Raw genomic sequence first — 27,385 nt, forward strand, 5'->3', positions numbered from 1 at the left:
CTTATTTCTCTGAATACCTAATTCTGGATTGTACTAGCCATTGTCTGTTTATGTCCATGTACAAACCCTTTGGAAACACCATCTCTTATGAATTCTAGATGAGATTAATTTCGGTTAATACTTGTTTTAGTTGTGACATAAAGAAGTATGAATTATTGAGGTAAAATAGAAGAATACCTAACAGCGGCTCTTTCTTTGTTCTTGATTTTCAAGAGTGAAATTCTAGCCAAAATTTAGTTGGGGTATTCAACCAGAATAATGTCACTTAACAGATTGTATATTACACTTAATAGCATTTTGTTCACATGTTTTAGATGCGTCCAGGTGAGATGCAAGTATCACCATAATAGAGTTAGAACACTAATCAGAGACCCATTAGCTTCTTTGATTTGATGAATACATGCATACTTAATACATATATTTCACAAGGCTTAGGGCTCCCATTGTACTGTTTAATGGAATGACTCCAGTGGATTGTGTGTTTCATTTGGAATTCTACCTGATTGGATACATTTGTAACTAAAGAAAACAGCTGTGATTAGTCACTGATGCTTCAAAAGCAAAATATTTACCAAATAAGAAAAGAAACACTTTTCTCTGTTTTAATGTCTGCAAAGCTCGACAGTTCTAGTATTCATAGGAGCTGTTCTTTCATTTTTGGTACAGAGGAAAACATGACAGAATACAGCTCAGCATCCCAGAACTTAAAAAAAGGAGTGCCACTTAAAAGAAATCACACAAGCCATGCAGCTGGAAAAGGACAGCAGTGCTGCCTTAGACATTTAGTCCAAACACGCCCAGATTTATTTCACCTGTCCTGTCAGGTGCCAAAGACTCTGGAGAGCTAAAAGCTTCCTCAAGTGAGGAAGGCAAACATTAAACTTATTTATGCACTATATATTTCTCCGGTACCTGCTATGTTCCTGGTACTCCTAGGCACTTGGGATTGTGGCCATGATGAAGACAAACAAGGCCACATGCATTCTAATGCAGCTTTAGGATGGAGAGCAGACCTGGGGGGGGGGGCGGCAGATGCATATCAGAGATATCAGGATAGCAGAAAAATAATATCAGATATTTGATTACATTTTAAAAGTATTCTGCTGAATCCCCTAGGACTTAGTCATTAACATTCTTCCTTTAGTCCTCTGGAAATGCCACTTCTTACAAGCTTCTCTTTCACTTCTCCATGGCTGAGTCCTAAATCCATCTGCCCTAATATCCCTGGTTTCAGTTCCTCCTCGGATGTTCCACCAACACCTCAAGTCATTACTGCAGTAATTTTCAAAAAAAATCTATATTCAAAGACCCATGAGAGGCAGAAGTTAGAAGTGTCTCACTTATAGAAGTCTGAAATTTTCCCATACAAAATTTTAGTGTAAGCTAAGCCCTTTATTGCTAATTTTTTCACCTTTTTTTAAAATCCAAAATATATCCTTAAAAAGCCGTTCTACTTCTGAAATGTCTAGTCATTTAAACATGCATATCCACTCTTCTTATTGTAGATCAGTGTTAATCCATAAAATTGGAGCACAGTCTGAAGTTCATGTAAATGAAAGCCTGCTGACACAGAATAAAAATAACTAACAGCCAGACCTAGGCTGGCTGAGTGGATGGGCTGGGGGAGGGGTAGGCAGGGGAAGCGGAGGTAGAGATTTGACATACTGAGGCAGGATGTGCCTAACCTCTCAAGCGCTCTGAACTCTATTGGAGAAGTCCTTCAACTTTTAAATATTGTCCTGTAGAGGAGGCCAACTTGACATATGCTGGTTTGTCTTATGAGTTAAGACAAATCACAGAGTAGAATAATGAATGTTGAAGTCTGGGGAATAAAGTGCTATGAAATGGTTATGAAAGAAGAGCTCGGTTAATATTCTCTTTCTCTGTGATACCACATTTTGCAGGTACTTTGTGTGTGTGTATATATAGCAATAGATACTAAATTGGCCAGCCACCCTGAATATATGTGAAATGACACTAGTAAAGTAGTTCCTATTACTAAAATTGATTGGATTCCATTATGTTTTAATGTCTTCCTAATTTAAAGCTCTAAAACATGGAATACATCTTGTCAGATGCTCCTGACATACAGGTGTCTGCCATGTATGGAATAATCCCACACTATTAATCAGCCAGTCAACCTACCATTTTTGATTTTATAAAATTTTATAAAATTTTAAACAGAACACATGTTTCATCTCTATAACATAAAAATGCTTACGATCATTTTAAACTGTATTTGTACCATTTTATGGTTGATACAAAATGGCATATGAGCCATTTCTACTGCCTGCGCGCCGGGAAGGGAGGAGAGCCACACATGATCCAAACCAGTGTTAAAGCTCTTTCAATAATACGATCCAAATCGCTGGTATTTGACCTGAGATTACTTTTATTTTTTAACCCCTTCCCAACTGCATTTTGCTTCGGCCAATGTTAAATTATTTTGTGGCCCAAAAGCTTGCCAAGTCTCAGGGCTAAGGGTACTTGGAACTAAACATGGGAAGTAAAATCACAGGTAATTGAAAGTTTACTATTTAAAATATGTTTATCGACCCATCATCAGTAGCATTCTCTAGGAACTGTATGCAAGAGGCTGCTGTCTCTTCGATGGATTTTGACCAACCACCAAGATATCCAGCAAAGTAAGAAGAGATGCTAGCAGAAATCTGATTGAAGTAGGATACCTGTTTCAAAAAGAAAAACCATTATTTCAATTGTTTATTGACTTAGAGCTTTTTAAAAAAATTTTTTTTTAAGATTTTATTTATTTATTTGAAAGAGAGAGTGCACAAGCAGGCAGAGGCAGAAGGAAAAGCAGACTCTCTGCTAAACAAGGAGCCCGATGCGGGACTCTTTCCCAGGACCCTGGGATCACGACCTGAGTGGAAGGCAGACACTTAACCGAATGAGTCACCCAGGCGCCCTGAGAGCGTTTTCAAGCAGGGATCTGAATCTTGTTGGTATAGGGGAGGCTATGACACTAATCTTCTGGGGATGTTCTGGAATGGAACTAAAAGGATGACCTTAGGATTCACCGGATGAGGACACACATTACAGAATTACAGTTAATTAGGAAATGTGGGTAAAAGATTTCTCTGTATCTGTAGGAGCAAATTAATGTGCAGATGTTTCATCAAACTTACAGTACAGGAACTGCTGTCAATAGCATGGATGAGAAATCCAGCACAGATGATTTCACTTCTGATGTACTGTGGAGAAGGTGGGACTGACGGGACAATAACCGATTTCACTGCCACCGTGTAAGTGCCACTGAGAAATCAGTGTGAGAAATGAAGAATAGTTGTCAGAAAATAAATTCCTGAAGTTAATTCAACTTATTTATATAAGTAGAAGTGAAACTATGGAGATCCCTCTTTTAGATGAGGGTTCCGCGTTAGAATACGTTCTCTATGGCCACATACAAGTGTAGGGAAGGGTAATAAGGGCCACAGGTGTTTTCTGCCTAAGAATTACTTACACTTTGCATAACTCCACAAAACTGAAGTCAAGTTCTACGCATGCTTTGTTATGCTCTAATGGGTTGTAAGGACCACTGTTAATATTTTGCTGTGTATCCCTCTAGACCTTTTTATAAATATATAACATTGATATAAGCAAATGCATATACAGATTTTTGCATAAATACAATTATTTTATAAATATTGGCCTATAATTTGATTTTTCACCTACCAATAAATCTTTGGAGGTATTTCTGTATCAGTGCCTCTATAGCTACTTCATCCTTTTTAATGATGACACAGTCCTCTGCAGTACAGCTCTACCATGATTTATAAGACAGTTTATTTCTCTATCTTTTGCCATAATAACTGATGTTACACTGAAAATCCATGTACATTCATATTCACACATGTGAGTGATTTATTTCCATAGGTCACCAATGACATTGGAAATGATGCTGGCCAGTTCCAGATGTAGCCCTTAAATGTCCTAGAAGTTTCTACTTCTTATTTCTTTGAATACTTAGGACACTTCCCCTTAGAACATAGACACTGTGCTCCGAGAAGATCAGTGCCTACAGAGAAGTCATGGACAAGCACTCTAGTCAACAACCCTAGCTGGCAGCCAGACATCTTGGATGTCTAGCATAATTGAGCCTTTGTAAATTCTAAACCTATTCCTAATGTTTTATTTGGCAGTCACTGCATTTTTATTGATGATGGAATATTCTAAAGGTTTGCTAACTATCAGTGTTAAGTGTGCATACAGAAAAAGGAAAAGGAACTGTTTCAGGAATCGTGCACAGTGCTTTGCACACAGGTGGCATTTAATAGATGAATTTTTAAAATAACTAATGCTCCATCTAGAAAAAATTCAGATGGACACCATTCAAGACCAGAAAGGCTAATATTGCCGCCTTTATTTTCATATCAATTTTTTCATTCTACTCTCTTCTACAAAACATTACTCTAACACTTGAATTGCATATACTCACCCATCTTTGAGAGGCCTTCTTCGTGATACAAGTACTACCAAGTCTTTGGGTTTGTCACCATTCACCACAGGACAAGTGATATAATATATCTGATCAGCTTCACTCACCCAGTCTATGACTTCACAGGACCTGTGTAAACATAACAGTGAAAGAAAGGCTACACTTTTCTACCTGCTTGAATAAGGCATTCACTTCTTCCGTTTGTTTGCAGAACTCCATTACTGATGCCTCCATTCACTCTTCTGTTCACATAACCATCCTGCCAAAGCCAGCATTACTTCTCAAAGTCTGTCTTTACAAAGCTGTTTGGTCAGCAGGAATAATTATGCATGTGATGGAGAGAATGGTAGTCGTATGATTCTAACGTCACTGCCCTCAAAACTTCAGAGAAAGGCATTTATAGTTGTTTTCCACAAAATTATTTCTCTCTAGGATCAGGTAATAACATCTGAAGACTACTGAATTATACGGACAGTCATTGAAGAAAGACTCTTAGATAAAAGAATATGGTATACTTGAAAGAGCACCAAGTTCAAAGTCAAACAACTTGTCTTTGAATCCCAAATGTACACTTCATTATCTACGTTATGTTAGGGAAGTCACTTCTTTTTTTTTTTCATTTGTAAAATGTAGATGATAATACCTATGGGGTTATTGTGAGGATTAAATGAAAACACCTGGCATAATACCTGAATCAAGGCAGGTACACAAGACAAGTAAGTTGTATTAGAATTCATTCATTCCTTCCTCCATTCGTTCAAGTTCAGTTTGGCTGAAAAGTCAGGTAACATAGAAAACAGTGCAAGAAACATTTGAAATGAACTAACACCAAAGTTTAGCCATTGTTCTTGCCAAAAGCTTTGTACTTATAGAGTATCTACAGATATTGATGCAAGAAAACTGTGAAGTATTTCCTCTTCTTTCAGAGTGTTTTATTATGATAGCAGTAACCACGATGTATTATTCTGGCATCTATGCCAATGTAACACATGACCCCAGAGCTGTTAAACTTCAGTGGTATTAAATTGTCTATTACAGGGTGTTAATCATAATCAAGTTTAGCCATTTTAAAGATGAGCTTCTACTTAATCAAGATTAGGAAGTGAATGGTAATGTTTAATGTAATAGGAAGCCCATCTCACTGATCCCTTTCTTGCACCAAAATGCCAATGAGGACCCAGGTGCTGTAGCCCCAGAACTGGCACTCTTCGGAGGAGGGGGCATGGCCCGAGCGCATTCAGACCCTGTCAGTGCAGGTGACAAGGTGTACAGCCTTGTATTCCAGGAAAGGAGCGAGAGTGGCAGAGATTGGGTTGGGAATGCAGGAGACAGGAAGTAACAGCAGGAAGAGACGTAGGCTGACAGGAGTGGGCCCTGATCAGACAGGAAAAGCAGGAAGTAATGCCTTTGACTTCAGTACTCACACAGCTGCCCCTCAGCTTCTCACCAGGGAATGCCACTTCTCAGAAAAAGGAGGAACCGCTCATTAAACATCAAGAGTGGGAAATGGGAAAGACAATTAAACACTTCCTCAAGAGCAATGAAACTGTGTTTTGAAGTACAAGGGTGGGGCGCCTGGGTGGCTCAGTTGGTTAAGTGGCTGCCTTCAGCTCAGGTCACGATCCCAGGGTTCTGGGATCGAGCTCCTCCTTGTCGGGCTCCCTGTTCAGCGGGGAGCCTGCTTCTCCCTCGTCTCCCTGCTCCTGCTCTCTGTTGCTGTCTCTGTCTCAAATAAATAAATAAAATCTTAAAAACAAAAATAAAGTACAAGGGTGTGGAATTCAGAGCCTGAAGTATCTGGGTTCCAATTCACGTTCGGTTGCTTAGGAAAGCAATCTTGTCAAGTCTCAGAGCCTCTCTCTCTTGGTAAGTGGGGACAATACACCAAGTGTGGAGTTGTTGGTAGGATTACAACTGATGCGGGTAGAGCATGTCAACTCAATAGAAATAATAAGTAAATTATTAAAATAATTTTTGTTTTGTGCCTCTCAATAGCACTTGACACAGTTTTTAGTGCAGAGCAAGTTTTAAAACATACTCTTTAATAAACAATGGGTCGTATGTTGGGCAATGGAGATGGACTGCAATATGGAGGCCACAATTTACATGATGTCATTTACATGACGTTATTCAAGAAAATACTTTAAATGTATTCTTACACGTAATGGGGGTCCCACGAAGGTCTCTTGGTAAAGTCAGACAAAAGATGATAAGTCACGTGTGCTGGTCTTTCCACATGTTTTTCAACCCAAAGAGATAAAATGTCGTGCTCTTCCAGGGTATATATTTTTATCTAAAAGATAATAACAAGAAAAATTAAAATACAAGAGAAAAATGGATGTTTTCACTTTAAAACCCACACATGGAGTCATAGGCTGATTGTACTAACTAAGGCAGTTTGGCACCGGAACAACAATGAAGCCAGACAATTACAATTTCACTTCAAACACTGGGATGTCTAGAGCTTGGACCGGGATGTTATCCTCTGTATCCTCTAAATAATATGGGACTTGGGGTAGTTAATTATTGTGCAACAGTTATCTCTTGAAAAATAAAAAAAGTAAGCCTTTCTCTTTTTATCTCTTTGTGATGTTTCCCTGCCTCTACCCAGCAACAACAGAAAATGGCATTAGACTGATAGGCAAGTCAGTGTCTTGTCTCCCCCCAGAGACCTTGGACACTTTCTTAGGATGTAAGGCATCCCAAGGAGCCCCATGAAGCAAGCCACCACCTCTAGAACCAACCCAACCTTTCAAAAGGGCTGCCGAAGTGCCATGTTTCTTCAGCACAAAGCATTCTTTCGTTTGTGAATCACAAGGGCCCATTCTCCTGAGAGGTCAATTCCTGGGTTTCTAATGTTGTTATTCCCTAGATAAGAGGACACCTGTCTTGGGGAGCCACTTGACATATACTTAAACGATAACGTATCCCCCGTTACTCCAAACTCTTCTGCTATTGCACTTTTACTAATAATCAGAGATACGCGCTCAGCTAAGAGCACATTTCTATCCTGCCCATTTTCTCCATCTCTTTCAGGGTGCTTGGAAGTTAGTGTTGAAATGTGCCATCTTATAATCATCCCCATGGCAACAAGCTGTGAGAAGACAAACAAACAGAGGGTTAAGACTTCACTGCAGGAATCAAGCAGATGGACAAATCAGGCTGTGAGGGAGAAAACCTTTATTTAAACATAAACATCTTCAAGAAGGGAATAAAGAAATAAGAAATCGACTAAAGCCAGCTTAGAAAGAAAAGGAGCGGCTACTTGTTTACACCATTTTACCTCCCCAATTGACCTTTGTGCCAATGAAAGCCACCTTTAAACTAAGCTCACAAAGGAGGACGTGACCTGGGCTGTGGACATGTATCCAACAGACAGCCACAAATGGGCCTCCAGTTGGTGGCTGAGACTCATCCCCGCATAGCCACGCCCAACTTTGCCCCTTGTACGGCAGGAGGAAAAGGAGGCTCCCTGGTGTTAATCCTGAAGCAAGTCACCTAATCAAAACTTGGAGGCCGTGGGGCCCTAAGTCAGGTTTCTTGGGCTCTGCAGTCTCAGAGGAGGCAAGGGCAAGAGGCCAGGGTGAATTCCTTACTTTCTGTCAGATTCGGGCCTTCAGGCAGCCATGGTCTACACTGATGGAATCAAGGTAGAGAGAGATGTAATATTGGGCTGAGCACTTGCTAAGGGTTGAACTGTGTCTCCTCAAATTCATGTTAAAGTTCTCTGAGTACTTCAGAATGCGACCTTGTTTGGAAAGACGGTCATTGCAGATGTAATTAGTTGAGATGAGGTTAAACCGTAGGAGGACGGGCCCCTAATCCAATAACGACAGATGTTCTTATGCAAAGGGAAAATGTGGAGGCAGACATGCACACTGGGAGAACACCCTATGAAGATAAAGGCAGAAGTCAGGTGACACTTTTACAAGCCAAGGTCCGCCAGAGATTGCCGGCAAAGCAGCAGCAGCAAGAGGAGAGGCCTGGACCAGATTCTTTCTTACTTCTTCAAAAGCATTCAACCCAGCCAACACCTTGATCTCAGACATCCAGCTTCCATAACTGCAAGACAATACCTTTCTGTGGTGTAAGCCACCCGGTTTGTGGTCCTGTTAGAGCAGCCCTAGGAATCTATCACAGCACTTGCCCGGAAAGCCGCTCACCTGGTTGCAGACACATGCTGCCACTTCCTATCCTGGAGCCACAGCCAACACAAGCTGAGAAGCCACCACTGACCTCTGCCCTAGAGGAGCTCACTAACTTATTGAGTGCCGAGTAGGTTAGCAGATGAGTGCATGGTATCTGGATCCTTCTCCCAGAAGGTGAAGGCAGCAGAAAGCCTTCCCCGAGGCTGTGCTGTGAGAATCAATGACACCCACGCTGACAAAGCCGGCAAGGAAGAGCGGCGGTTGGTGCTGGTCTCTTTGAACCCTAGTGTCTTAGAAAAGCCAGCTTCTGCTTAGTGAAAAAAATTCTCCAAGGCCAACTCTTCAAGAGAACATGCTCTCTTTCACACTCAGAAGAATACAGGTTAAATTCCATCTGTAACCACCTCAAACATTTTATTATTTGATGCCTGGCGAAGTTTATTCTAGGAAATGAAGCCAAAAGTGAGTGAGCTTGAAATTGCTAACAGTTTATAATGATACTGCTTTTTCTTTCTAATAAGATTCTGTTTAATGGATTTGAATATCTTATACTAACAGCAGAAAAGAGTCTAACTGTAGAATTTTATATTATCTGTTTTATACTATCAGTTGTTATTGTGACAACATTATGAGAACGAGGACAAAACCATTTTATACAGAGGCCTGGGTGGGGAGGGGAGGCTAACCTTCCTTGGAGATGCCTGGAATGACCCCTGGGGCTGGGGAAGAGAACTGGTCAGGTGGAGCTCTGGGACCAGCCCCCCCCCAGCTTCAGTGAGAATAGCGCCCTCTGATCTGTGTCCTGCGCTGAGTTTCGTTCCGTGGAAAGGTTTTCAAGTAGTCCTTGCCATTCTGCCTTTCATCAGCATCACTCTGTCAGGTCAGTCTCCTACCCATGCTGATTCCTACCCTGAGGATTTGGCTGGAGCTACTCACTGCCTGGACAGCCCCTTTCACCCTCCAGCATCTACATAAGCTATCTGCAAGGAGAAAAGTATCACCCCCTCTCCAAAGTTCTCTCTAAAAAACTGTCTTGCTTACTTTGAACTGCCTAAGAGCTGACCTTTATGATTTAAATACTACAATTGCTCACTTGTTCATAAACTACCTGAGAATCATTCTTCCACTGTTCCACGTGTATGTGTGATGTTGCCGAAATAGTCTACAAGTTCCTTTAGGGTGACGGTGTTCCTTGTATTACTTTTGCTCCTTGTATTACTACTCTTATTAATTCCACCACTGTACATAGAAATGAAATAGGAATTAAAAGAATAAGAACTGCCCAATTTAATTACAAATACCAGAAATCTTAGACTTTTGCCATTTAACTAATTTGTATTAACAATAAGTATAGATTTTTCTTTTTTTTCCTCTCTCTCATTTTTTTTTTTTTTTGGTGGGCAGCAAAACAAGGTCTATTGAGCAATAGCAAAGTGATAGTGCAAGCTCCCCAGGAGGGAGGGGACCCGAGGGGATTGCCCGACATAAGTATGGATTTTAAAACCTGAAATAAGCATGATCCATAACAGATAGTTTAAGAAACATTCAATGAAAACGTGACAGAAAAAATTGGGAGAGCTGTATTTTAAAATTAAAACAATACAAAAGCTTTAAAAAGTAGGAGAGAAGAGGATAGTGTGGAAAGGGAAAAAAAAAATCCAAGTTTTATCATAATCTAAAGAACTGGAGGGCTTCAAATTCAACAGAAATGGCATAAGAATGTTGCTGTAATTATATAATATCTTCTAATAAGTATCTGTACAAAAATAAAGAATTAAATATTGATGGCTCGCCTTAGACACTAACAAATGCAGCACTTCTTTGTTTAGGTTTATTTTGGCCCCAAACTTCCAAAGAACTGAAGTTTTTATATATTATACAGCTTCACAAAACATGCTGTCTTCCTTCATTCCAGACGCACGTTTGCCCTTTCCAATGCTGCTTAGATGCCAGCAATGATGCAAGAAACAGATGTCATACTAGTAAAAGAAAACAAAGTCTTGAAGCATCTTTTATGTGGGATAAAGAGAAAAAGATCATTTTGTAAAGTGAAACCTATGTTTCTGCATAACTGAATTAGGTAGACGTGGAAACAGAAGTGGATCGAAAATTGGGTAAAGGGAGATCTTGAAAGGATTCAGTAGTGAAGACAAAGACACGATCAAAGCCAACAACCCAGAACAAAACACTGGCAAGAGGTCAAAGTTGAAAAGAATCAGTAAAGTGGTATCAGAGTTTGTTTCAATTTTAAGGTAAGTGACCACGTTATTTATTGTCCAAACTGGGGCATGGAGGCATTATTAGTAATTACGGTGAGACAACAGATTATGATGGACCAATCACTAATTAAGATGGGACAACCAGGACTGTCCCGGGAAAAGCAGGACATAGGGTCACCCCATTGCAGAGGCTGCTGCTTCACTGATGAAAAGCAGTACACACTGAACGTGAGCACAGAGCTGGCATGACTGAGCCCCTCCTGGGGGTGGGCACCGCTGGGACCTGCGGCCACCTATGGTGGCGACCTTACAGTCTAGTTAGTGTGGGCATCAGCCTCCACGGGTCTCCAAACAGACCTCTGATGTTGGATAAAATTAGAATCCAAATGATTCATGTGTATGTTAAGTCTGATGACCGCAAAACAGTGTAAAAGGTGCTAAGAGAAATACAAAGTCAAGACATGGCTTCTTTCTTAAGAAGTTCGTCATCTAGTTAGGGGAAAAGGCCATGTGTAAGAAGTTAAAGTACTATGTAAGACAGCGATATCAATTCAGTGTCGCTGTGGAAGCAACGTCACAAGACGGTGCATAATTAACTGACAAATTAATTCTGAAACGGTAATTGCTGAGGGAGTTCCTACGGGGCAAGTTCTTCAGTCAAGGGTGATAGGAGTGGCTTCATGCAGAAACATTTTGTCCCGGGGCTTGAAGACCAGTTAGGATTGGGGCTGACAGGGAAAGAGCAGTGAAATATGAGAACTAAATTCAGAGGTAGGAAGGTGCGGGGCTCACGGAAGGACCCCAAATCCGCCAGCACGGAGGACTAGAGACAGTGCCAGAAAGACATCTGACTCTTAGAAATAGTTTCCTGGAGAGATTTCTGTACCTTGTTAAAAGCACAGCAGAGCAGAAGCACCACCACCGCGACCACCTTCATTTGTGACAGACAGCAGGTGCTGCATGTACCTGGATGCCTCCTACCTTTCCCACCGCACGGGTGACCTCCCAACCACTTCTGGCCGCCAGACTGTTGAGAGCCTCCACATTGGCATTACTCAGGGCTACCTAAAACATAAATCTTGTAAAAGCTGGGAGTTCAACCCACAGATACGGGATCAAAGAGTTTCTGCTTTGACAATGAGCCAAAGTGGTAATGCTGCGCTTAGAACTAAGCTATAGGTAACATAATTTCTGTCTCCAACTCTTAATCCAGAATTCAGACAAAATAACACGAGGCCTGCATGCTGCGCAAATTAGTGTCATGTTAATTGGTGTCCTGAGCAAAGACAACGTTACTTTTCAATATGACTTGGAATCAACGTGTAATCCGTAAGCTTGTATTTCCCTTTCTATCTGATGGTCAAAAACTTTACAACGCCTAAGACTTTGTTGTTGTGTCATAAAAATGCAAGCTGGAGAGCATGTCGTTCACCTCAAATCACTGAGACACCAGATCTCAGTGTCGTGCTGCCTGAATGCATTTGATGGCAGATCCTTCGGAGTCCATACTTTGGAAATTGTGGGTGTAATTCAAACAAGGCAGGGAAGCCACTAGTTGGTAACCGCCTACTGATGGGTTTTGTTTCATTTTTAAATGATTCGTTGATATAATTCACCTTTGCATCTAACCTGTGCAGGCACAACCTGAATCAGTTAAACGTGGGAACTATCATTTTTATAATGATGTCATTTTCCATTTTTATAATGATGTGATTTTTACGTGAAGAGAGCACAATAATAAAACCGTTACCTGGTTGCTTATGTCCCATTGTACACAAAGTGGCACCTCTTCTTTGTGGGAAATAACATATTTTCTGGAAAAAAAGTAAAATGTTAAGTAACATGTTATAATAATAATGTTTAATAATAAATACATTTTCTTCCCTGCATTCAGCACACAACAGTAACCATGACACTTTCTAGAACCGAAATCAGCAGTTTTAAAAGCTGCTTTTAGTAGCGGAACAATCAGGAAGAACAATTTCCGCCACAGTTAGCCTCCAGCCAGGAAACATCAGACCTTCTCATTTTACATTATGTGGGAACACAGACCCAGAGAGGAGCCCTTTGTTATATAATTTGTTAGATAAGAGACGATAGCATAAAATCCTTACATCCACATCCTTACCTGCCGAGGCGAATTCTTTTGCGTGCAAGAGCTCCACGATATCGTCTAAAATCGTCCTTTAATAAAAAACAAAGTAAAATCAACACATTTCTAGTATTTTAGTGCTACGGTCCTTAAGTCTCTCTCTCCTAATTCAGTTGAAAGGGCTGCTTGGGACACACACAGTATCTCTGTGTGAATTGTCCTCAGCAACCACAAAGGGCAGGTGCATGGATAAAAACACATCCTTTACAGCCCTCTTCCTTCCTTTTTTAAAGCAGTGATTGTTATCATTTCTGTTACCAGAATTATACATGTATCTCAGTGAAGAGTTTTTAGGAAAGGTGAGAGTTGGCACGAAGGCAACTCTCAGATGAGAGGAAGACAGAGTTTCCCTGCATGTGGAGCCCCAGACAGTTGGACGTAAAGAAGCAGAAATCAGAACAACGACCCAGAAGACGATATGCTTCCCACAGCAGCACCTGGCCAAGCAGAGGTGAGGTCTCCAGGGCCTCTGTCATTCCAACAAATGATTAGAGTGACTTGGGGGGAAGAAAAAGAAAGAAAAGAAAAAGTCCATTTTACTTTGTGATGTAGAAAAGAAACAAAAATCCAAAGAAGAATCGCCTTGGAAGTTGTTAACTGGCAAGAGGAGATTCCAGGTGGAGCTCTGCACCCACCACTTCCCCCTAGAAGTGATCTGATTACTGAAAACTTACGTGCTACTAACTGACCTTTGTCACGGGTTTGATTCTGGGAAATGTGACCAGTTCTTCCTCATCATTGACAGCATTATAAATGAGAAAAGCACTGTTGATGTGACGGCCTCGGCCCGTAGACCACTCCTGACAGTCAAAGGCTTCCACACGCACTCCCACTTCCACACTGCAGAGGGCAACACGGGGCAGTGGGCAGAGAACCGGAGCACACCAGGCCTCCTCTGCCCGTCCCCACAGCCGCTGCCACCACTAATCTCTTCCATTCTGATCGTCATAAAATACTGGGAAATAAAAATGCTTTTACCCAAAACTATAAAAACAAACAAACAAACAAACAAAAGAATGAGGGCCCTGGGCTTTCTCTCTGTCACTGCAAATCTATGCAACTGTTAAAATCCACTTCATCAGGTTGATGGATCTGATGTACCAGCCTTTGGAAGCATTTCCACTACTTTCCCACCATCAAGTGGGAAAAAGGCCGGTTAGGACTTTATATACATTCATGGGCATATTTCGGTAATGGAGAGTGGGGGGGGGAGTTAATTGTGCCAAAGTCAAGTTTTCTCCCCTAAAAACAACTGTTCTAGGAGCGCCTGGGTGGCTCAGTCGTTAAGCGTCTGCCTTCAGCTCAGGGCGTGATCCTGGTGTTCTGGGATCGAGCCGCATGTCGGGCTCCTCCACTGGGAGCCTGCTTCTTCCTCTCCCACTCCCCCTGCTTGTGTTCCCTCTCTTGCTGGCTGTCTCTATCTCTGTCAAATGAATAAATAAAATCTTTTAAAAAAAATAAATAAAATAAAAACAACTGTTCTATATTAAAAAGCATCAGACACTAAAATTGGATAGGAAACATAGATACTCTTTTTCACATTTTAAAAGAAATAATAAGAAATGAAATCTTTTCATTGTGTATCAAGAATAATAAAAATAACTGGGAAGTGCTTTGGACCTCATGGTGATAAATAACAGGTCCATTATGAGTCAGTTGACCATGAAGTCACTGGGACTCTTTTGAGAGTGAAAGGAATAGTTAATAATTATGACAGGGACACACCGAGACCAAACTGGGCCAACTGGGAGTCGCCCTCATTAAGAGACAAAAACCAACCCATCACAATTTATTAAGTACAAAGAGGCTCCAAGCAGAAAAGAGGGTTAAAATGAGTGTCTACAGATGCTGATGACTGAGTGAAATTTCAAAAACAATTAGAAGGAACGTGGATACTTTACAGTAGTCCCTATACTCACCTCCAGAGTAAAATAAAAATAAAAAATTATTCATGTGCAAGTTTGAATTCATTCATAGCCACCTAAGAGCATTACACGGGCTTTACCAGGTCTGAAATGTATTGTTGACAATGGCGTTGAAAACCAGCCGGTCTCCAACAGTAGAGGGTCCCCGGAACTTAAACATGTCCACGGACTTCAGGAGGGGGTGTGCCCGACAGAGGCGGCTGAGGAAACAAGGGAAGAGAGAGAGCAGACAGTGCTCACTCTCTAAGTATTTTCATGAACTGTCGATTTGTTTAACACATGCAATTGACAAATATCCAATGTACTTTCTAAATAAACATCTCTTTTAACTCTTTTAAGAGTGAAATAAATAACGAGATGATGTATATTGATTGTGAGTCTATACACTCCCTGCAAATACTTTGGGAGATACCATGCCCCCAAGCTGTGCGATCTTCACCAAGATGCTTGGTGTTTCTGCTCTTGTGGTGACAGCCCTGCTCTTGTTCTGTTCCCTGTAAGTCCCCCTGATAAACAAAGCAGTGTTTTTTGTTCTCATTTGAGGGATCTATTCACCCTGATAGCTCACGATCACAATCATAGGAAGTTGTGAGTCCCAGGTCGGAGGAGGGCACAGGGAAAGAAGTGTCAGCTGGTACGGTTCATACTCGTTCCTTCGCTCATAGTTAGCTAAATTTACTCATGTATCAAAAGACTAATTTTTCTCCCTACAGGAACATCACCTGGATTGCTATACAAAGCCTGAAGGGTTACAAGGTACACATTTTACAATTTTGTGTGTGTGTGAAATTTTGAAACATTTATAAAGTATATTTGATCTCAGAGTTACTTTTGTAATTTTCTACATTTTAGATTCCCACTGTAGTCATTTAATTACTCAAAGGAATTGTGCCAATGCTGAGTGAACAGACTCTGCCATAATTATATTGTAAGTCTTTACAATAGAACAGGTTCAAATACTTTATTGTCATTGAGAATGACAATCTCATTTTAAAAACAAGCTCTTATTTGTGCATAATTTATAAGGAGGATTTCTACAGGTTTCTAACTATAGTCACAATTATAGACATATTTGCAATAAAATTCTTTTAATTTGGGGGAAATTAAATCTTCATAATTTTCAACAGTTACAAAAATTGTCAGTAGGACAGTTTCTGTTCAAATGCATTTTCAGAATACACAATGTGCCTTAAAGCTGCTCAAATGCCTACATGTTTCCATTAAGAATAAAATGCCTTTGGGTGCCCTGGGTGCTCAGTCAGTTAAGCGTCTGCCTTTGGTTCAGGTCATGATCCCAGGGTCCTGGGATTGAAGCCCATATCAGGCTCCTTGCTCAGAGGGGAGTCTGCTTCTCCCTCTCCCTCTGCCCCTCCTCTGGCTTGTGCTTACTCTCTCCCTCTCTCTCAAATAAATAAATAATTAAAAAAAATAAAAGAATAAAATGTCTTTTTTTTTTTTAAAACTGAGGAGTACTTAAAAGTTTTCTTCCAAGTTCCTCTGTCTTTCTCATCTTATTTTTCAGTTAATCCTCTGGCCATAATAATTCTAACCAGCAACTTCAAAAGGTCAAACCTAATTGTAAACTGCCTTTAAGAAAGTTTGCAACTGGACTATTTTTATGTGTAAAGGCTGTCCTCTATTTCCATTCTGCATCCACTGTGCCATAACTATCATTATAGGGAGTTTCAGGGTTACAGGATCAACATTTACAATTCAAAATAAAGTATCAGATCAGTCATTTCACTTTTATTTTTGAACCAAGAACATAAACATTCACCTTCAAACAAAAGGACAGATTAATCCTAAGGTGAACGGGTAAATGACTTACTTTTTCACTATAATAAAAAGCAACACTCTTCGCCCCTTGTCTCCTTGGCTAGCTCAAAAACCAGGACTCAGACCCTTTCTAATCTCTTCCCAGTGGAACCCAACATCACACGGCAAAGGTCAAAGCCAAGAACCTTGCAGAAATAGTAGCCACGGTCTCCATCCAAGCCATAATTTGGCCACCAAATGTACTTCCATGATGGTTTGCATGGGGTGGGAGGACAAGTTCAATGCTCTGAACAGATGTGCCACTTGTGGGAACCATTCCTTCCTCTTCGTCACAGATGGGGTCTGAAAGGTAGGTGTAAACATTAATACTGGTGGAGTTAACAGCAGGGCCTGGGACTATGGCTGTTCCTTCCTAGCAGCACACTGAACTCAGGGGATTGTTGGAAAAATTAAATTATTCCCGAAGACTTAAATCTTCGGAGGAAATAAATGGATTTCGTTCTACACAGTGACTTTCATCTGAATGGTGGATATTACAGTGAACTGGCTAAGGTAAGGGACCAGAAAGGCTCTTTTAGAGAGTGTATTCCAACCTCTCTCTCAAGTTCACAGGAATTTTGATTAAGAGAATAATCACATTTAAACGTGAGTTGTCTGGAGTGGAGGAGGAGCAGATATGGGTGGGGAGAGGCAAAAAGAAATTTGGGGCTTGATGGATATGTTATTATCTTGATTGTGGTGATGGTTTTATGGGGGTACACATGTCTCAAAATGTATCAAGCTTTGATATCAAGTATTTATAAGTATATTTATAATTATTATTTATAATCATTTATTAAATTATTTATAATAATTATTATTCATGGTACATCAATTATACCTCAATAAGGTTGTTAAAATGAAAGGAATTGGACCTATAAAGGGCTACTGACACTGAGAATCCGGAAGAGTTTGCTCTAGGATAAACTTCAGAATGGGAACGTGGCCTCCCATGGCTACTGTTTTGCAATGACTGCAGTCACAAACAGAAAAGACACCGTGAGTACTTTTCTGTCCTACTTCCTTTGAATCATATCTGCTTCATTTACTGACACATTGGTTTTTACTCTCAACAATGGAGAAATCATTTACTCTGGCGGCAAAGCAGTAAAACGTATTCAATTATGCTTCCTGCATCATCTAGTGAATCATCAGCTAGGCTTAAATCTCATGTGCTATTGTTGAGGAGGTAGGGGGAGGATTTACAAATCAGGGGTGCCATCCTGCTTGTGCTGTCAGAGGCAGGGCTGAGCTCGCAGTCCAAGAGCACAGACGGGCCAGCTGTTGGGAACTGGGAATGGGGCCATTCTCGGCACAGTCACATATAAGTGAGAAGTGTGGCTACAAAGACCTTGAACTGCATTTTCTCATGAAATTTTTAGATTTATAATTAATTGATCGTCTTTTCATGTTTTTCCCCCTCATTCCACTGATCATTTCAGTCATCTACTTAAAAACAGGTCAGAAACATCCTGTAACATCCTAGTACAAAAAAGTCCAAATCCTTCCCTTGGCCCTAAGCCCTTCTTTCCTTGTCTGGTCTATGCCTACCTCTCTAGCTCCAGCTAGTCGGACTGCCACTCCTACCACTCTCCCCCCATCGTATTCTCTCTCAAACTCCCTCTTTGCTTCAGCTACTTTTTTCAGTTCTATAACTAAGTACTGTCTTCAACACCAGGGCGCTTGCACATGCTGTTCCCTCTGTCAGCTGCAATTCCTATGGCTACTACCACCTTCTTCCCCTTACCTCCTATTCTCTTATAGGGGAACAAGTTTTGCCACCCCAAGATATGCCTCTTTGGCATGTTGCTTCTTTCAGGCTCGTTGTTTTTAAGAAACTATAGATACAAGAGAAGCTCTGAAAACCCAGTAGAAGTTACCCATTGGTGAGAGACATTTATGTGTATAAGAAAAATCTTCATTTGTAAGGATGTTTCCTGTGCTGTACCAGAAAGAGGGGGACGACTCTAAATCTAGAAACTTATCAGTGGAGAAGACAATGACTTATAGCTGCATAATAACCTTTTTCTCTTTTCCTGTGCTTTTCTTGGTAACCTCCCATAACTGACTCACCACCCCCAATATCATCTTTTGTCTTTGGCTGAAGATGGTATTTAAGGTGATGGTTTCGGCCATTTCAGTGAGTTACTTTTTTTCTGGGTCTCTCCCATATACACAGGCAGTATACATGTAATTGAACTTTTGATTTTCTCCTGTTAATCTGTCTCATGTCAACTTAATTCTTATACGAGCTAGAAGTAGTTTATAGGGTAGAGGGAAATTCTTCCTCCTTAATACTCTGTTGGCCCATGCCAGGCATCTTTCTTCAGGAAAGCCTTCCCAGACCTAACAGCTAATTCCCACTGTTAGGAGCTCTCACATGCATCTTTCTTTCACAGTTATAGCTTTATGTTTATTTGTGTGATCTTTGATTGTCTGACCCAGTAGATCCTAACCTCCTTTGGTCAGGAACTGATTTTCTTTTTAAATTCTAATATAATTCCTGAATATGGGCACTCAGGAAATATTTATTGAATGAATGAATGAATGAATGAATGAATGAATAAACTTAATTGTGCTGATTTATTCCACATTCATAGTCCTTGCTTTCAATATAATTTTTTAGGTAACAAAATGTACTGATTTACACTTCTATATGTTGTTTATTAGAGTTCCCACTACTCTGCATCTTCACTTACACAATACTGTAGACTCTTCAAATTTTTCTAATTTTGTGGGTGTGAAATATCTCGTGTTGGTTATAATTTGCATTTCCCTGATTAATGAAGTTCAACATCTTTTCACATGTATATTAAACTTTCTTGTTACCTCTGAATGAGATATCGATATCATTTGCTTCAAATATTACTTCTCGCCCATTCTTTTTATTTATTTTTTTTTCTGGAACTTTGCTTAGATGCATGTTAGACTTCTTACTCCTTTCTCTATGTCTCCAAATCTTTCATATATTTCCCATTTCTTTGCCAATCCATCTGCATTCTAGGTAACTCCTTCAGATGTATCTTCTAGGTACTGTCTTATCTGTGGTTTAATCCAANAGTGGGAGAGGAAGAAGCAGGCTCATAGCGAAGGAGCCTGATGTGGGGCTCAATCCCATAATGCCAGGATCATGCCCTGAGCCGAAGGCAGACGCTTAACCACTGTGCCACCCAGGCGCCCCTATTATATATATTTTTGTATAGAAATTCCCTTCATTTCATTGTCAAACCTTCTAGGTAATCTTTTTATTCCTGAATAATATTTTGATTCTCTTTTATTTCTTAAAATACATTAACATTCTTACTTAATATTCTTTATATAATAAATGCTGTGATTATAGTGTTTGTGGGCCTCCTTCTATTGTCTGGTGCTTCCTCTGGATTTTGGTGACTTATTTTCATCTTTTATGATTTTTGACTAGGAGTTCATATTCCTTGGATCTATGTGTGTGGGGATTCCTGAGAGCTGGGCTTAAAGTCATTTCTCCAGGGGTTTGCATTTACGGTTGTAGATCAGCTGGGGAACTATAACACAGAGCCACTTCCCACTAAATTTCATGTAGTCTGTTTCAGTCCAAACAAGTCATGCGAATTCTGATACCACATCTACAAAAGAATGCACTTGTGATTGAATTCTCAAAGGGAAATTCATTGAGGTTTTTTTTTTTGTTTTTTTTTTCCCATTCTACCTAGGGCTACGGCTGAGATAGGAAAGCATGCCTACGAGAGCTCTCTGCGGATTGGGATTTTCCTACTTCACTCACCAAGGGTATCATTTTTTTAGGTTTGCAGCTACCCATAAGGTTCCCTGATCCAACCTTCCACATAACATGGGCCACGGGCTTTGTGTCCTGATCCTTTGCAGGACCTATGTCTTCTAGCGTCCACACAGTCGTGAGCAAATCCTAGCCCTTCTATCTCCTTACACTGCTGCATTTGCGTTTTCTCATCATTTCTGGACTTCAAGATTTTCTCTTATTTTTCTGCCTGCTGAGATGTGTTTGCAAAGATGTTTATAAATATTTTATCCAGAAATTTTAGTTTGTTCTAGACACCAAGTCCACCATATTGCTGTCATCAGAATTGGACTGCTTCCCGAAGTGGTCTTTAAAAGGCATATGAAATCTTCAATCCCTTTCAACCTCTTTCTTTCTTTCTCTCTCTCTCTCTTTTTTTTTTTTTTTTTGCTATTACTGACTTTGTCAGATGATGTCCTATTAATATCTCAAACTAGTATTGATTGCTTTTTAGGTTAATATCTCTTAGTTGTTATTCAAAATAAATATAAACTATCTCTAAAATACAACGTTAAGTGAAAAAAAGAAAGGTGCATAGCTGTTTGAATACTGTGCTCCAAGTATGTGCAGTGTGCGTGCGTGCGTGTGTGTGTGTGTGTGTAATATCGGTTGTCTTTGAGGATAGGAACTGGCTAACTGGGAGATACTGATGGTAGGAAGTCTTATCTTTTAACTGAATGCCCTCTCATACCTTTTGAACTTTTCACCCTGTGCATGTGTACTACTTATTTTTAAATAATTTAAAGTAATTATAGAATTAAAAACTGAGTAGGCCTTATGAGAGACACTGTAAAGACCCAAATAGAAGGCAATTCCTTCTTTTCCTGGGGATAACTTTAAAGCAAGAGCGACTCAGCTCTTACGGAGACATCCGCGGCACACACTGGGGTACACAGAGGTGGGTACTAGGGCAGGTCACGTGTGCACGAGCATCAGCTATGGCGTGTATGCAGAAATACGCGGAGTGCAGGTGACCTCGGTGCTGAAGCATGCGTATTTGCAGGTAATTGCCAATCAATGGAGAAATACGGCTCTTCCAGGCTCAGAGACCAAGTCAGGCTCACACCTCTGGCTGTGTGTTCAAGCTAAGTATGGTAAACAAACCTCACCCTTTCTGCAGGCTTCTGAATAAGAGCATACTTGTCCAGAGGTCAATTTCAATACTTGGACTTTGGATGTTCTGTAAGTATTACATCATCATTCTGCTTGGACAAATTCTGCCTTCATTCTACAATTTTGGGTCAAGAACCTTCACCTGCATTGAGGATATTCTAGTTTTCCTTCTCGTAACCAGAGAGGATTAACAGGATAATGCTCACAAAGATTTGATTTTTTGCTAAAAAAATTATTAAAATCCTCCAAATATGAAGTCTTTCCGTAAAGTCAAGCTTCCAAACAATGACCCAGTGGTACAACAGCACATTAGAAAGAAGTTCTGCTTTTACATAATCTAATCTCTTTTGTTTCCTTTTTCCTTTGAAAGCGTATGATTTTGACTCAAATTTCTCACTGTTCTAACAACATGCATTTCAACCACATAAAATCTTGAAAGGGATCCTAATTAGATGTGATATTACTATCAATATAGAACCCTGAGTTTTCTAAAAACATGGCTCAATAGCAAAGATGACCCAGCTATCTTCCTTTAGAAGGTGTTGTGCGGTTTAAAACAAACTCCATCCAGATACACCAGGCGCAGGTGGACAAACCACGCGCTCACAGCAACGTCAAGTTCCAGGGTCCGGCTCTGACACTAAGAGAAATCGCTTTTAGGTTCTATGGCATCTAATGGCATGAAAGCTATTAAAATTCTTAAAAAATCAAATCAACGAAGTTAGGTTTGAAGTTGTTTTGTACAAAAGAATGTAGAATAATCTACTTTAGGGCTGATCAGAGGAAACGTGATAAAAACAGACTTCTAAAAATCTCTAATTCTAAACTGAACCAGACCTCTAGGGTGATCTGCCCAACGTCCTATTAAACTGAAGCTAAAGTCAATTACAATCATTTTATCTCTATATTTGAATGGTGGCAGCACGTGAAAATGACTTCCATATTCCTAGCTCAGTGGACAATTTTTATTCCTAACTTTCTGGAACACAGTTGACCTCTCATTTCTTCCTGTAACTCTACTCCCTTGGCTTATGATGCTGGTCTCTCTGGTTCTCCCTGCACCCCTCCTACTAGTCCCTCTAGATCTCCTTTGAGATACATCTTCCTCCTCTGATCACCTCTGAAATGGCCATGTTCTCCAAGTTTCACTGTTGGCCCACCAACCTTGTGCTGCTGTGGGCCTTCCCTAGGTGACTGTAGGTCTGCTTCATTTGAATTACCAGCTGTAAGCTGTTGTGTCTCAAACTAAATCTCCCCAGCCCTGATTTTGTCCTTTTAGTTGTTCCACAGGCACGTCAGACTAAACTAAACTCACCAGCCATCTCATCAAAACTGCCCCTCCCCTCCCCCTCATATGCTCAGTTCATGATACCACCATTACCTACCCGGTTGCTCGGACCAGAAGCCTGAGTTACCCTGAAAAACTTCTTCCTCACCCATCTCCCTACATGAGTGATCCTATTCCGCTGATGTTATCCCTTGCATATTTTTGGCCTTTTCCCCTCCCTTCTCTACTGTCATTGCCTGGAGTAGCAGCTCTTCACCCCTTGCCTGGTCTCCCTCCCTCTAATCTCCCCTCCTCTATGCAGAGTGACCATAATAGGTGCCCAAACCTTCATCGGCTTTCCTCAAGGAGAGAAGAAAGGTCAAGCCTCTTTGTCTGGCCTAAGACAGCCTCTGTGACACAGTCCTATCTTTTCATGTCCTGCCTCCTTCCACCTTGAATTTTCTCTTTAGTATGCCCTTGCTCTCATGGTTCGGCCATTTCATTACTTTAGCAAAATGCATTTAAACATAGTTTGGTACTGAGAACATCTTTACAAAAGGATGGACTCTTCTTCATTTCTTTAAAAGTAGCCTGGTAATGAGCATTGTCTTTAAAGGTCTGCAAGAATAGAAGCCTTTGAAAAACTTTTTTCCCAACCCAAACGTCATCTGTGAAGTGGTCCCAGGACCATGCTGGTGTCATGCAGGGCAGAATAAAGCCCCCACAGATCACCACTGCCTCTGCCTTTCCTCTCTCCTCTGGCATCTGTGTGTCCTCTTCTTCCTTCCTCTCTTTTAATATTCTCATTCTGATCCTCTCTTGTCTCCTTTCTTTCCTCTATTTTTTTTACAGATTTATCCCATTCCCATTTTAGTTTTTTTTTTTACTTAAATTTAATTATCCAACATATAATCCATCATTAGTTTTTGATGTAATGTTCTATGGTTCATTATTTGCATATAACACCCAGTGCTGCTCACATCACGTGCCCACCTTAATGCCCATCACCCAGTTACCCCATACCCCCACCCACCTCCCTTTCTGCAACCCTCAGTTTGTTTCCCGGAGTCAAGAGTCTCTTGTAGTTTCTCTCCCTCTCTGATTTACTCCCATTATGTTTTCCCTCCCTGTCCCTATGATCCTCTGCACTATTCCTTATATTCCAGGTATGAATGAAACCGTATGATAATTGTCTTATCTTTTTCTGATTCATTTATTTCACTTAGCATAATTCCCTTCAGTTCCATCCATGTCAATGTAAATGGTAAGTATTCATCCCTTCCTTCCTCTTCTACATGTGTCTGCTTTTGGAGCTCAGGGGGAGTTGGACCTTCTATGAACTCCCTGGCCCCCCTGGCAGTGGTGAGCAGAGGGACTTGAGCTGGACCACTCCACTTCCAACCTCACCACTTTGCTCTTCCCAACAGGTCATCTCCTCAGGGCTGCAGAAGATGGGGACAGAAGAAAAGGAAGGGCAGGGGAGGGGCAAAGCAGCCCTCTTTACCCTGCCATTCTGGCCCCATGAGGCCTCAAAGAGCCTGGGAGATCACAGCCAGAGAACTGAGACACTCTGGCTCATCAGACCCAGTGTTACTGGGGAAGAGCCAGGAAACGGGAATAGAATCTTAGCGCTTCTGCTCATAGCCCCTGTGATCTTTAGCAAGGGTCTTCACTGCTCAGTTTCAGTTTCCTCCTTTGTTAATATTATAATCAGCTCATACGAAGTAACGAATGAAAGACTGCTTAGTAAACTGTGAAGCACCAGCTGGACATATCGCGTTGTCATTCCTTCATTCAGTGATCACTACTGAGCGCATTCTTATGGATAAGGACTGCCGGGTCCCTGCCACCCTTCTTTCCTGTCTCCTCCCCCAGAGAACCTCCAATTTAAAGAGGTCTTCGGTGTCAGCAGTTATATGCTGAATTGGCCAGGCCTTTCCTTCTCCAGCCACTGGATTTGTTGGGGAAGATATCTAGCATCGCCAGGGCCCAACTGTAATAATAAGGTGAAAGGAAGTGTGCTCTAAGAAAGGACCCTTCACTTGTCACAGTCATATAACTGAAGTTCCTAGAAGTCGATTTACTGACCATCAAACTTGCTATTTTCCTTCATCAGGTTTTTAAAGGTATCTTCATGATGTAATCGAACTTTCCTTCTCTCAGAAGCCAGATTATGTTCCACATGGTCTTGCTCAGTTAGAAGTGTGACTGGTTTTAAATGAATCTAGAGAAAGAATGACATTGATCTTTCATTGCTTTGTTTAATTATAAAAACACAACACGAATTTTGTAAAAAAAATTATATGTTACACTGTTTTCTAACTCAAAGTAAACACAGCATTTCTGGATATTTTTACACATATTATTGACTAAATTTTTTTCTTAAAGTATTTTTAAACTAAAAAAAAACAATATAGACTTTATTATCTCTTCATACAATAAGATACGTGCTTTAAAGAGTTTTCCAAATACTAACTTTCCCTGATTTTTAAAATTTTCAACAGAGCTACAAATAAAAAAAAAATTCTTCAAATTAATGAATGAGGAGGGGGACTTGGAGTCCATTGAATTCTTACCAAGAAATGTTTTCTATTTCTTGCAAAATTAAGTTCTCAAAGGGAGGGGGGAAAAGCATGTTCTAGAGAAAGCTATCAAGTATTGAGAGACATTTCTAATTTGGAAATTTCATCACACAGTGAAAACATTATTTAATAAACAAACTAAAAGAATCAAAAGGTCAGAACAAAGCTTTAACTGACCTCCAGAAACCTGAAAATATGATGCAACAGAACCAAGGGCTCAAACTCTGCCACAGATGCCTGTTTGTTGACCTGTGTGCATAAGGAAGTCAGCTGGCTGGGGGTGACTCCATGCTCATTTCCAGAACACCTGAGGGCTGGTACTGACCCTTAGCCAGGAAGACGAAGCAGCTAGTGATTCGGAAGACGCTGCTTCCCAGTCTGAACCTCCCCTAGACTGCCGTGCCTGTTTGCTCAGGAATACACAGACTTGAAAACTTACACTGGTGTAACTGCCCAGCCTTGTTTTTGTTGTGTCACCAGTGGGGGATAAAAGGCTACCCCAGAAACTTGTGTCTTGGCTCTCCAATCTACAGGTGAAGCTATTCTGTATAACTGAAAAGGACCCTGAGAGTGAAAACCTGAGGGCTCTTCCCCTAACGTCAGGAACCAGACAAGGATGTGCACTCTCACCACTTTCATTCCACATAGTACTGGAGGTCCTAGGCACAGCAATCAGACAACAAAGGAAAAAGGGGCATCTGCACTGGTAAGGAAAAAGTAAAATTCTCACTACTTGAAGATGACGTGATACTGTACATAGAAAACCCTAACTCCACCCTAAAATTACTAGAAGTGATAAATAAATTCAATGAAGTCACAGGACACAAAATCAATATACAGAAATCTGTTCCATTCCTATACACTAAAAATGAAGCAGCAGAAAACAAAATTGAGAAAACAATTCTATTTACAAATTCACTAAAAACAATAAAATATCTATGGATAAACCTAATCAAAGACATGAAAGACCTGTATTCTGAAAACTATAAAACACTGATAAAAGAAATTCAAGACAATGCAAAGAAACGGAAAGATATTCCATGCTTATGGATTGGAAGAAAAAATATTGTTAAAATGTCTATACTACCCAGCATAATCTACAGATTTAATGCAATCCCTATCAAAATACCAACAGCGTTTTTCACAGAGCTAGAACAAACAATCCTAAAATTTGTATATAACCACAAAAGACCTTGATAGCCAAAGCAATCTTGAAAAAGAAAAGCAAAGCTGGAGGCATCACAATTCTAGATGCCAAGTTATATTACAAAGGGCTAGTAATTAAAACAGTAGTGTGCTGGCATAAAAATAGACACATAGATCAATGGAATAGAACAGAAAACCCAGATATAAACCCACAATTACATGGTCAATTAATCTTTGACAAAGGAGGAATGAATATACAATAAGAAAAAAGACAGTCTCTTCAGCAAATGGTGGTGGGAAAATTGGACTTTCACATGTAAAAAAATGAAATTGGACCCCTTTCTTTCACCATACCAAGAAATAAACTCAAAATGGGTTAAAGACCTAAATGTGAGTCCTGAAACCATAAAAATTCTAGAAGAGAGAACAGGCAGTAATTTCTCTGACATTGGCCATAGCAACATTTTCCTAGATAAATCTCCTGAGGCAAGGGAAATAAAAACAAAAATAAACCGTTGGGACTATAACAAAATCAAAAGTTCTACAGAGCAAAGAAAATAATCAATAAAACTAAAAGGCAATCTACTGAATAGGAGAAGATATTTGCAAATGACATATCTGATACAGGGTTAGTATCCAAAATATATGAAGAACTGATACAACTCAACACCCAAAACCCAAATAATCCCATTAAAAAATAGAAAGAAAACATGAACAGACATTTCTTCAAAGAAGACATCCAGATGGCCAACAGACACATGGAAAG

At 40.3% G+C, this 27,385-nt stretch overlaps 1 protein-coding gene across 3 annotated transcripts in view; it reads right to left on the reverse strand.

The window, feature by feature from the left end:
* Window positions 1-2,173: 2,173 nt before the first annotated feature.
* The window catches only part of ACOT12 (acyl-CoA thioesterase 12), a 44,790-nt gene continuing 19,578 nt past the window's right edge, over window positions 2,174-27,385 (reverse strand). The window contains exons 5-15 of one of the 3 annotated variants that reach the window (XM_034656449.1): window positions 24,980-25,115; window positions 16,862-17,018; window positions 14,981-15,100; window positions 13,665-13,815; window positions 12,952-13,007; window positions 12,574-12,637; window positions 11,790-11,888; window positions 6,616-6,749; window positions 4,457-4,585; window positions 3,147-3,273; window positions 2,174-2,687 (exon numbers count right to left, since the gene is read on the reverse strand). In XM_034656449.1, the coding sequence (XP_034512340.1) occupies window positions 2,538-2,687; window positions 3,147-3,273; window positions 4,457-4,585; window positions 6,616-6,749; window positions 11,790-11,888; window positions 12,574-12,637; window positions 12,952-13,007; window positions 13,665-13,815; window positions 14,981-15,100; window positions 16,862-17,018; window positions 24,980-25,115 (1,323 nt within the window). In that variant the 3' untranslated portion in view covers window positions 2,174-2,537. The remainder of the gene's footprint in view (window positions 2,688-3,146; window positions 3,274-4,456; window positions 4,586-6,615; window positions 6,750-11,789; window positions 11,889-12,573; window positions 12,638-12,951; window positions 13,008-13,664; window positions 13,816-14,980; window positions 15,101-16,861; window positions 17,019-24,979; window positions 25,116-27,385) is intronic. The other 2 variants (XM_034656451.1, XM_034656452.1) reach the window with 2 other exon arrangements.

This window comes from Ailuropoda melanoleuca, chromosome 3 (genome assembly GCF_002007445.2).
Source record: "Ailuropoda melanoleuca isolate Jingjing chromosome 3, ASM200744v2, whole genome shotgun sequence".
NCBI lineage: Eukaryota > Metazoa > Chordata > Mammalia > Carnivora > Ursidae > Ailuropoda > Ailuropoda melanoleuca.